Genomic DNA, 12,086 nt, shown 5'->3' on the forward strand with positions numbered 1-12,086 from the left:
ACAGCTTTTCCGGGTCATGTGGCCAGCATGACTAAACAGCTTCTGCCGCATGGAGCATCGTGATGAGTGTCAGAGAGCATGGAAACACCGCAGTGGTACCTATTTATCTACTCGTGCTGGTATGCTTTCGAACTGTTAAGTTGGTAGGAGCTGGGACAAAGCAAAGGGAGCTCACCCCATTGCACAGATTCCAATTGCCGACCTTACAATCAGCCTTACAATCTGGAATCCCCCTGACTCGAACACAGCTTTGTAAGCTTCACTAATGCACTCCCACAACTATCTAGCTATGGATGAGTTAGAGGCCTTTGACCCTAAAGAAATGCATAATGCTTTGGACTTCCTAGTGGCTACTGTTTATCCATGTAAAAATTAAAACCCCTTCAGAGATTTACTTTATGCCATACTTTCTCCTAAGTAGGTACTGAGTTGGAGCAAACTAGACTTCCTAAGATTGAAATATTTATGGCATGAAAAATGTAGCATCACCTTATCTTTATAAAAGTGGTGGTGTTGTTAACACCACAGAGGTAAGGAAGTGACCCAAACTCAAGACACCCTCCTGCCAGACCACAAAGAAAATAGTCTTCGGTGTAAGTTCCTATGGGGAGACTGTAGCCATGGGTTCAATGGGAGGCCCCAGTGGGTTCAATGGGAGGCCCCAGTGGGACCCAGTTCAAGTTCCAGTTAGGGGGGAAGTGGACTGGTGGATAAAGCAGTGCAACTCCTTTAAAAAACCTATATATGTGAAGGTGGTAAGAAACAGAATCATCGCCACTGGAGCCCAAAACAGGGTGTGCAGTGGCTGTCTGCCTCTTCAAGGCACTTGTACTGAAGCGCTCATTAACACAGTCCTGTAAAAACTCTAAGAACACCATCATTGCTATCCATTTGCCTCCACAGACATGGTTCATCAACTCCCTTTATGAAGAAAGCAAGATTTCCAGCATCCCCTTGAGATATCTGCTGCCTTAGCTACAGCCTCTCAACCTCCAGCTAACTAGATGTTCTGCAGATCTAGATGTAAGACTTGGACGCTGGGCTAGCAGATCCTTACTGGCTGTAAATGCAAATGCTTTTTTAACAGGCATCTGCAGCAGCTCTAGGAACTACATCCTCCTTTGACACTGCTATCAGGATAATGTCTGTTCCTTGATGCTTGATCTACTTGAGCACATCTACATTAGCTTGTTGAATAGCTTTTTAAAAAGACATAAAATATATATATTAAGCATTTTGCCTCCAGTGCATCTATGTCTTCTGTTTCCAGTCACTGGAATATTGACATGAACCTCTGGACCCACTTGCTTGAATTGCTCACAAATAGATCTGTCATTGGTTTCTTGAAATGTTTGTCTTAAAAGGTCAGTGGGTACAGAGTCTGCTCAAAGTCCCAAATAGTCAAGCATCTCAGCTCTTCTCGTTCACCTCAAATCCATGACATAAGCAGGAAAGCATGGTCTGAATGCCATTTAGACTTTGGCTCCTGGATTTGGAATGCATCTGGATGTTGTCCAAAGACTCCTTTCATCTTCAAAATGAACCGTCTTGCTGACCAGCACTTTGGTGAAAACCCTGACAACTGCACTTAAGGACTTATCAAAGTAGGCTGGGAAAGAAGAGGAAAGCTGACCAAAATTGCCTCCACCTCACCTATGCTTGTAAACCCTCAATCCTCTAGAGGGCAGTTGGAGAGAAGATCAGAAGAAGATAAGAAATAGGAAATAAAAGCATAAGCACTGTGTGTAGGGCTCTGGGGAAGCAAACACAGATAATTCTTTCTAATCCAGAAACAAGGCCAGTCTGGGAGCTCTGTCCCAGCAGAGAACTCAAATTTCAAATCTGCCCCATCTCCTTCTGATTGGAGGATAGCAATCCTGAAAGTTCTTTAAATGCTCTTCCTATTCTACCAGAGCTTTCTTTTTTTAGGCTCTGGCAACATAGGTTTGTGTGGGCAGGTAGGGTAGTAAAATAAATAAATAATATGTTACAGTAACTTTATAAATGTTTATTTGTATTGCATTTGTCAAAGCAGAATCTAGACTCACCTTCACATTAGGTTTCTTTATTGAAACTCCTCTGTACCATCCTGAAATACAACAAAATATGCCAGATTAAATTCTTTCTGAAGTTAAAAATAAATACATAGAGCAATTAAGAACGCTCTACTGCTACTCAATTACTGTACCATTCCAAGGCAGTACACAAGTTATTCTGACAGTGTCTCTAATAAGATATTTGGACTCTTTCTTTTATTACATTTTTAGAGAACAAACTAAAACTCTTGGGTTAAAATTGACCCAACCTATTGGTTTTAGCTCACAGAGCTTGGCAGGCATAGGAGCATCCAGGCATCAGACTACTGTTTGATGGAACCATCCAGACTGTATGTTGGAAAATATTGGTGGGAGGATGGTGAGGTCTACCACCACTACATCATCATCATCAATTATTTTTACTCCACCTTTTCCTCTGTTGGTACTAAATGGACAGTTACCATAGGTAACCATCATGTCAGCCCCCCAAATCAACAGAACTCAGGCAACACAGGAAACTGCCATGTATTGAGTTAGAACACTGGTCTATCTAGCTCAACATTTTCTGCTGATTGACAGCAACTTTCCAGGAGTTTCAGACAGGAATCCCAGCCCAATCTGGAGACATCAGAGCTTTTTGCATGTAAACTACTGAACCATACACTCTCCTTACAAAGCAACACCCCAAGAGCCCTAAAATGGATCCTCAGTGAATAGCAGAAAGCCTCCCTCACTTTCCCAAACTATGCATCATGCTCAATATTTCCAGTCCCAGCCAGAAAGCCAATATTATAGCAAAATAAAAACCAAACACACCACAAAAATATTGTTATGAGGAAGGTAAAAACCACCAGTGTTGAAGTTCAAAAACCCCTCCTCCTATTAACTGAGCACAGCAGCTATGGCTCTCTGAGAAATAGGGAACCAGCAATATATCTCTGCAAAAACTGACCATTAGAGCTGCTTGAATGTAGGAGAGTTTTAAACTGTCATTTCAAGTCGTAGGCTCAATCCCTCCTCTTCTTCATGAATAAAATTATTGAACAAAGTCCTTCCCCACATACCCTTTCACATTGTACACAACAGCCCTGCTGCTGGGAGAAGTCTGAGTAGTGGGCATTTAGAAGAAGTAGTACTATAATGCACACATAGCGTCTCTGGAGAGAGAGGAATACAAAAAAGAGGCTTAAAAGAGGAAGAATTATTTGCAATCTTGGGTGGAAAATTTTAATTGGGTAGTCTGGAATATCACCCAGCTTTCTAGAGAAAGATCTGCCTGACAGAAGTCTAAGATACCTTCAATAGCTAAACCAACTTGGGGGACCAAATGGAAGTGACGTTGCTGGTCAGTCACAGAAAGTCCCTCCCCCCCAAATTCATTTTGCCTTTGCAGAAGACTGGCAGCTTACAAACTCTACCATCTGCCCAAGTAAAAGAAAGTCATTTTCATTTCTCCATCTACCTGGTACTCTGATTCTCTGCAATTATTCAAAAGGAATCCCTACACATACCACATTGTATAACCCAATAAAATAAAATAAAATAAAATAACTCTCCAAAAAGCCAACTTCCCTCTCATCACTGAAAGCATCGGAAAGTATCAAGTGGAGTTCCCCACTTCACATCCCCTCTCATGGCAATGAAAACAATGCAGTTTAAATCTCTTCATCCAGATTTTTGCACTGCTACCTTACCACCACTTCCCCCATAGTGCCTGACAGTTCACACTATCAATTTCTGATATTAAATTGAGCTTCAGAAGGGTGATCATCTTGGCAATAGGGGAGGTGACCAGAGTCCTTTGGGAAGTGCACAGGCTCTTCAGAGAATGCCATGTGGTTAAAAAATGCTAAAGTGCTTCTGGGGATGCTCAAGTGCTGTTGAGAGTACCCAGGTGATGTACAGAATGCAGAGCACTTCTGAAAGCAAAGCAGAGGGACAAAGGTGGAGGCGGACTTAGCAGTGAAGCTGCACACAAAAGGCTGTAGGTGTTGAACGCTGCTGGAGTGGGAATGAGGCAGGGCCTCTGAGGAGTCTAAAGACTTCACAGGCTGGCGCCAGCCTGCAAATAATCAACTCCCCATCACTGTTTTAAATAGTCTTGGGGCTTCTTCATGGTTGCCAACTGAAATCAGAAAAATATTGACAAGAGAAGACTAGATGAATTATTGGATTGAGTAGCAGATCACTCTTCAGGCAAGACTCAAGAAGCTGACAATCTATTTCTCAAGAGCCAGCAACAGAATATGGGCAAATAACCAGGGAGGAGACGATAACAGGAGCAGGATAGCTCAGGTAGAAGTGTCTCTTTGCCATAAAATAGCAAGCTTGAAAGCTCCTTTACAACTCCAGGCTGCACACATTCCAGACCAGCTGACCCATTACTGAGTGGGTAAGTGCACTCAGGGTACTAAGTTGCCAGCTGGTTTGCTGCAGCTATCCACCTGCATGAAAAATAGGAGACTCTGGGGCATCAGGGGCTTTGTTTTTTCTATTCAAATGTGGCTCTCTTTTATTTATTTTGTTGAATTAAACATACGGCTGATATTATTCACTCCTGATATGTGAGTAGCATGGCAAATCACCCAGTCAAAATTGGTTCTTAGGTTTTGTAGATGACAATTACACAAGCAACAAAAATCCTTCATAGTTTATGAACCAGGCCTTTGGTAGTCACTCTAAGGGTTACATGTATCTAAAGAAATAAAAATGACTAATTTATATGAATTGATTGTGAAATTCTATTGACAGTTAGTAAATCATTGAAAAGCAGAATTCTGACTAGCTAAAACACAACCCTTTTAACTCAAAACAGAAATTGTGATTTTTGCTCTTCGTTTCATGTGGTTTGCTACATATATTCACAAAAAATGCATATTTACCTAAAAAGATAAATGGAAGATTTATCCAAGTATGCCTTAAGCTCCTTTTTCTAGGAGTCTAGCAACCAATTTAATAATGCACTAAAAAGAAAACTGTGCAATCCTATCTATGTTTACTCTCAGGGGATTGATTCAATGCCGAATAAGTGCACATAGGATGCGCACTGCCATCTTAAGTTGTTTTGAAAAGTTCACCATTTAAGATACTAAAAGCTTGCAAAGTTTGCCACAAAATATACTAAAAGCTCAATATATAGGGCATGGAGGGGGAAATATAGACATGTTTTGCTTATTGCAAACATCACGTGTCATTAGACTATTTTCAATAACATATGGAAAATTGTTATTGGAAGCAATAGCAGTATGGGCATATCTAACATAATTCATAATTTAGATATATTTCTGAAGTCAGTTTGATCAAGGTTCTAGCTAGACGTTGTTACCACAAGATAATGAGGCCAGGGTTCAAATATTTGTAGACAGATGGTTAATAAACATGGTGACCCCCTTTCTGACTGGATTACAACCAATAATGCTCCAGCCATTATAATAGAAAGTGGGTCAGAGTAGGTTTTAGTAAGCATTTGAATAATCATGGTTCCCAAATGAGTCATTGGAATATAGGTTCTCAAACTGTGGGGTACATCCTTCTCTATCTGTCTGTCTCTCTGTCTGTCTGTCTGTCTGTCTGTCTGTCTGTCTGTCTGTCTGTCTCTGTCTCTCTCTCTCTCTCTCTCTCTCTCTCTCTCTCTCTCTTTCTCTCTCTCTGTGTGTGTGTGTGTGTCCAACAGGACACAAAACAGTTGGATTTTCTCTACCTGTTGCAAAACAAGGAGCTACAGAAGCTGGAATTTGCTTTATTCTGTATAATCAGCTGTTGCCTGTTGTCTTTGTCCATGGAGTTTTCCTGGCAGGGATACTGGAGTGGCTTGCCAGTTCCTTCTCCAGGTGGATCACGTTTAGTCAAAACTCTCCTGGCGTGCTCTGGTCCATGGGGTCACGAAGAGTCAGACACGACTAAACGACTAAACAACCAGCTGATTAGGTGCTCAGGAGGATACAAAGGAACACAGCAAAAGGCAAAACAGATTCTCCTATGCCTGAATGGGCAATACAAATGAAGCACCCACCTCTCTGGCTGAATCACTAGCCAAAAAGCAGAAACATTGCAACACCACTTCATGCATTGCCCCTTTATTATCTTGGCTTTCCCCCCCCTCCATTTGGCTGCATGGAGGAGGGGAACAGCTGAATGAAAGAGAGAAGGGCTTCGCTGCAGCGCAGCTTACAGCTTTCTCTATTCAGTCAAGTAGAATATATTCAGCAGAGAGAAGACGTATTATACGCTAGGGGTTGTACAAAGGGGTTCTCTTCAGAGAAAGGAAAGTCTCTAAAGATCTTGGAGGATAATGTGGCACAGAAACATGTGGCATTAGATTCATCACATCAGTATAACCATTTAAATGCAATAGCTGAGGCAGGAAACTCTCATATAAAGTAAAAATAAGCTAAATTCTGGCTGCTGCAGCAGCTATTTTCCCTTGCACCCAGAAACTGGATCAAGCAAGTACATGTGGGAGGAGTGCTGTTGCTATGTGGTTGGTTCTTTTTTTTTTGCAGCCCTATATTATGTAAGTATGCCTAATAGATGGGCATACAATTCCAAATGTTGTATTTCACTACACAGATGTTATATACAAGATCCAGGCATGCTCACAGGTACCTCTAGGTTGGGAGTTTAAGAAAGGTGAAGTAAGTTCATATGTGAGTGAATTCAAAGAGTATGATAGGTACTACATTATAACCAAATTACCTTTAGTACATCTTACTCACCTTCACATTTTTCCAGGATCTGGACAGTTTCTCCCAGTTCTAGAACCAAGCCTTGTGGTACAGGCCCTCGAAAGCTGCATATAACTGGGGGGGGGGATAGAAAAAGGTCAGAGGCTGAGTAGCATTATATAGTGCTACATAAAAATAGCAACTACATTCCTGTTTAAATTCCATTTATCTCAAGATTAGCAATGCCTTTGTGTCAAGATATTAGTTATGAATAATATCCCACCTTCATTACAATCACATGTATTTTTTTAGTTGACACAACTAATTTTAAAACTCACAAAATAATAATTAATCTAATTCAACAATATAGGCATAGAAATTATTGCTAAAATACAAATTTGGTGTATACCGTATTCTTTATCAAAATCAAGCATTTAAAAAGGAACAATGTGTTATTGTATATGCAAAATCCAACAACTGTCTCTTGGTTTGCATTACTAAACTAAATACCTTTAAGCCCTGATTCATGGGCTCAGTGGTGGTGAGGATGAGCCACAGATATGAACTCCCTTCAGTTTTACTTTTGGTTTTCCGTTTACTGCTAACCATAGTTTGCTATAATGTCAAAACCAGCAAACTATGGTTTGCATAAAGCTGAATTGTAAACCAGTACTTTAAATCAGACCTTACTAAGAACTTAAGAAAAGCCATGCTAGATCAGACAAAAGGCTCATCCGGCCACAATATTGTTATTAGTGCAGCCAACTAGATGCTAATGTCAATCCCACAAGAATGACATGAATTGAACAGCACTCTCATAATCTCTAGCAACTAGTATTCAGAAGCATACTTCCTCCGATCCTGGAGGTAATACAGTCATACCTCGGTTTAAGTATGCCTCGGTTTGAGTGTTTTCCGTTTAAGTACTCTACGGACCTGTCTGGAACAGATTAATCCACTTTCCATTACTTTCAATGGGAAAGTTCGCTTCAGGTTAAGTACGCTTCAGGTTAAGTACGGACTTCTGGAACCAATTACACTCATACCTTGGGTTAAGTACGCTTCAGGCTGAGTACTCCGCGGACCCGTCTGGAACAGATTAATCCACTTTCCATTACTTTCAATGGGAAGGTTCGCTTCAGTTTAAGTACTCCACGGACCATCTGGAATGGATTAATCCACTTTCCATTACTTTCAATGCGAAAGTTCGCTTCACATTAAGTACGCTTCAGGCTAAGTACAGACTTCCGGAACCAATTGTGTTTGTAAACCAAGGTACCACTGTATATACTCCATGACTAGTAGTCATTGATAGCATTATCCTCTATGAATTTGTCTAATCTTTTTTCAAAACCCACATTGGTGGCTATTAATATATTTTATGGCTGCAAATTTCAATATGCACTATGGGGAAAAATACTTCATTTTGCCTGTTCTGGGGCTTCCAACATTTAGTTTCATTAGGTGTCCATGGGTTCTGGTATTATAAAAAAAAATTCTTCGCACCATGCCTAAATTCATACACCTCTACCATGTCCCTAAACTCAACTTTTTTCTATCATTCCCCTTTCACTATTTTTCTGAACTAAAAAGTCTCAAATACTGTAACTTTTCCATACAGAAGAATTATTCTGCACATTTGATTGTTATTATTGTCCTTTTCTGAACCTTTTCCAGCTCTACGACATCTTTTTTGAGGTGCAGAGTCCAGAACCGTACACATGATTCAAAGTGTGCTGACACCACAGATCAGAAAGCAATTATGATATTGGCAGTTTTACGTTTAATCCTTTTCCTAATGATCTCCAACATGGAATATACTTTTTTTTCCACAGCTGCTGCATTATAGGTCAGCATTTTCACTGCTATTCACCATGACCCTGAGATTTCTTTCCTAGTTAGTCAATGACAGCTCAGACCCTATTCATGTATATGAAGTTAGGGTTGTTGTTGTTTTGCCTCAATGTGCGTTAACTTTACACCTGCTTACACTTAACTTCATTTGCCATTTTAATTCCCATTCACCCAATCCATTTTTATTTTAACCACTCTGAACAATTTGGTATCAGCAAACATGACTAATTCACTGTGGCTCATCTCTAACTGCAGAGCAAGATATGAGCAAGATAAAAAAACACTAGTGCCACTACAAATCATGGGAAGGCCTCCAGGTGTGTTTGCATTTGTGTGTCTGTACAACCAGTCCACTAAACACAACAATAAACTTCCGAGTTCTAAATTCAAATCTCAGCTCTGCCATGTCTCCATTCATAAGATTACTGTGAAGTTAAGAAGATAATGACTGCATTCAAACATAACACTAAACTATAGCTTGGAGGGACATGAATGAAAAACAGGCTCATGGGCTTCCTCCTCCAACTCTGCTGTGACTGCAAAAGAGTAGTTCTGAAGCATCTGCTTTTATTTTCAACTACTGTCTGTAACCACAGCTTGTTTTTATCAAAGCAGCACAAACTGTGGTTGCTGTTAATTACTGCTCAGGTTTATTAAAATTTGCACGTCACTTCCTACTAAGATGTCCCAAGTGATTTAGAAATAAAGTTTTATATATATATATATATATATATATATATATATATATATATATATAATACCACATAAACATGATTAAAAACATGTTTATGTTTGTCCAAACATAAAACCACACTTTGTCCTGATTTGAGACAAAAGGACTGTGATTAGTTGAAAATGGAATATGTTTCAGATCTCCTTCCTACAACCATGCTGAAGGAAGAAGAGCCCATGACTATAGTCCACACACTATTTAAGTGTAACCTTGAAAACCAAACCAAAGTTCAAGGTATGAATGTCCCCTGCTCCATACACTCAAGGCCTTGTTCCAGCTTCTTAACCTCAGCCATCCTGCTCCAATTGCCTTCAACCAACCCTTGCCATTCCCCCAACTTCCAAAATACCAGAAAACATGAAGGGAACCAGAATGGAAAGCTGGCACCATAAACTGTTTTGCACTATGATTTCATAGAATTGTGATAATAGTGACTGTTCTCTGTCTTCCTTCCAGACTTATAGGAAACAAAAGAAGCTATTTATAGGATACAACTCAAGTTACAGTATTTTGGTACACAGGACTTCAGCCTTGTCCTCAAGATTGCTCCTATGGTGAAATCTCAATTAAGCATTTGGAGTGGGGGAGGTGGAATCATACCATGTTAACCTTTTATCATTTACTATAAAATTGGCGTTCATTTTATACACATTTAAGTTTGTAGCACTTCAATCCTAATAATTTAAAGCAGTTACAGCTGTGTTCTAATAGTTTTTCATAATCACATATCTTTCTTGTATAAAATACCTAGAGCCCACAGAAAGTGAAATAATGATGGGTTTATTCAGCCATAAAAAACAGACCTATGCTCCAAGGCAAAGGCTCCCATCAGCTGCATTAGAATCTCTTAACAGATGCAACCATCCAAAAGATTAAATCATACACAACTGCATGTGCTCCAATACAATCATACCCATCAATATTAGCATCAGGATTTTATTTTATTACATTATTGACAGAATACTGCTTATTTTAGAAAAATAAAACACTATAAATGTTGTGTCTCCACTGGAATGCAAAGCAACACCACAAAACTGAGATTACAGATCAAATATTCCTCAATCTCCATTCTCCGAAAATCAACCTGAATTTGGAGCCCTGGCACCACATTTCTAAGTAATCCATTAGCCTGTTGTGATCAAGTTTGTGGGTCTTGATCCCTACATCCCTTTCCTTGGGGGCCCTCTTCTACACACAAATTAAGAGAACATTTTACAACCGCATACAAAAATAGCACATGGTAGCTAGGAAAAGGCCAGCATATTCCTTGTAAGTATACATGGTACAGATTAAGAAATTGTTGCATACCACAGCTATAATTTTTAAACATGTTTCAACCTGCAACAGCAACATTTAAGGTTGGGAAAGTGAAAGTGACCTGTTCTCTAGGGCCAAAATATTTGAGCTACAGTACTTGGCCCTGGTTTCCAGGAAGCAGACTTCCATGAGTTTGCTATTTTCCCCTATAAGGGCTCTGCGATTTCTGTTGGAATGTTCTTGTTCATGGCTTTAGCCAGCTAGATATGCTTTCTTCCAACCATGGTTTAGCACTGCAGAATTTTTGGAAAACAACTCAGAGACTGACTTTTATTCAGTGTGAGTTACACTGAAGTGCAGCAATTGCTTCTGGACCGTCTAGAGGGGTTGGGAGCTGGGGGCACTGTCATACAGTGGTTCCGCTCCTTCCTCCTGGGCCGTGTTCAGAAAGTGGTGGTGGGGGATGAGTGTTCAAACCCCTGGGCTCTCACTTGTGGGGTGCCTCAGGGTTCTGCCCTCTCCCCCATGCTTTTTAACATCTACATGCAGCCGCTGGGAGAGATCATCAGGGGGTTTGGGCTGGGTGTTCATCAGTATGCGGATGATACCCAGCTCTACCTCTCTTTCAAATCAGAACAAGTGAAGGCAGTGAAGGTCCTGTGTGAGTGCCTGGAGGCAGCAGGAGGATGGATGGTGGCTAACAGATTGTGGTTGAATCCTGACAAGACAGAAGTACTGTTTGTGGGGGACAGGAGGCAGGCAGGTGTGGAGGACTCCCTGGTCCTGAATGGGGTAACTGTGCCCCTGAAGGACCAGGTGCGCAGCCTGGGAGTCGTTTTGGACTCACAGCTGTCCATGGAGGCGCAGGTCAATTCTGTGTCCAGGGCAGTTGTCAGGGTAGGGTATAAATAATAAAATTATTATTATTGTAAACAAAAGCCTACAGTTACAATTACCGTACAGTGGTACCTCTACTTACGAATAACTCTACTTACGAATGTTTCTACTTACGAATGGAGCTCTGTCCGCCATCTTGGATGCAGTTTAGATAGGATTTTTTCTACTCACGAATTTTTAGATAGGGTTGCTTCAACTTACGAATTTTTTCTCCCAATGCATTCCTATGGGATTCGACTTACAATTTTTTTCGACTTACGAATGTGTGTTCGGAAGGCATTAAATTCGTAAGTAGAGGTACCACTGTACTTAAAACAGAACCCACGAACCTTTATCAGACATATGAGCCAAAACAAACCAAAGAATGGTGGCATCTTAACAAACCTAACAACAGGACCATCGTAAGCGCCCCTGGCGCCGTGGTGCGCCGGATCTCTCCGGTGCCCTCCCGCCCCGTTTCCCAGCGCGGTGGGCGGGTGGGCAGGCACAGTGCGATCTCTCCAGCGCCCTCCCGTCCCGTTTCCCAGCGCGGCAGGCGGGTGGGCACAGCGCGCAGCTGCGCGGCGGACCGGCAGGCCAGCGCAGCTTGCGCCGCCCTCCTGGCGGGCCGGCGCCGTGGTGCCCTGCGCCACCAAGCCTGCACGT

The 12,086-nt window shown here is 41.2% G+C and overlaps 1 protein-coding gene across 2 annotated transcripts in view; it reads right to left on the reverse strand.

Moving 5' to 3' along the window:
* DOCK3 (dedicator of cytokinesis 3) overlaps positions 1–12,086 on the reverse strand; it is a 147,584-nt gene that overhangs the window by 123,060 nt on the left and 12,438 nt on the right. For both annotated transcript variants that reach the window (XM_060271527.1, XM_035106067.2), the window contains exons 2-3: positions 6,752–6,835; positions 2,049–2,089 (exon numbers count right to left, since the gene is read on the reverse strand). In XM_060271527.1, coding sequence (XP_060127510.1) covers positions 2,049–2,089; positions 6,752–6,835 — 125 coding nt within the window. The remainder of the gene's footprint in view (positions 1–2,048; positions 2,090–6,751; positions 6,836–12,086) is intronic.

This window comes from Zootoca vivipara, chromosome 2, assembly GCF_963506605.1.
Source record: "Zootoca vivipara chromosome 2, rZooViv1.1, whole genome shotgun sequence".
Lineage (NCBI taxonomy): Eukaryota > Metazoa > Chordata > Lepidosauria > Squamata > Lacertidae > Zootoca > Zootoca vivipara.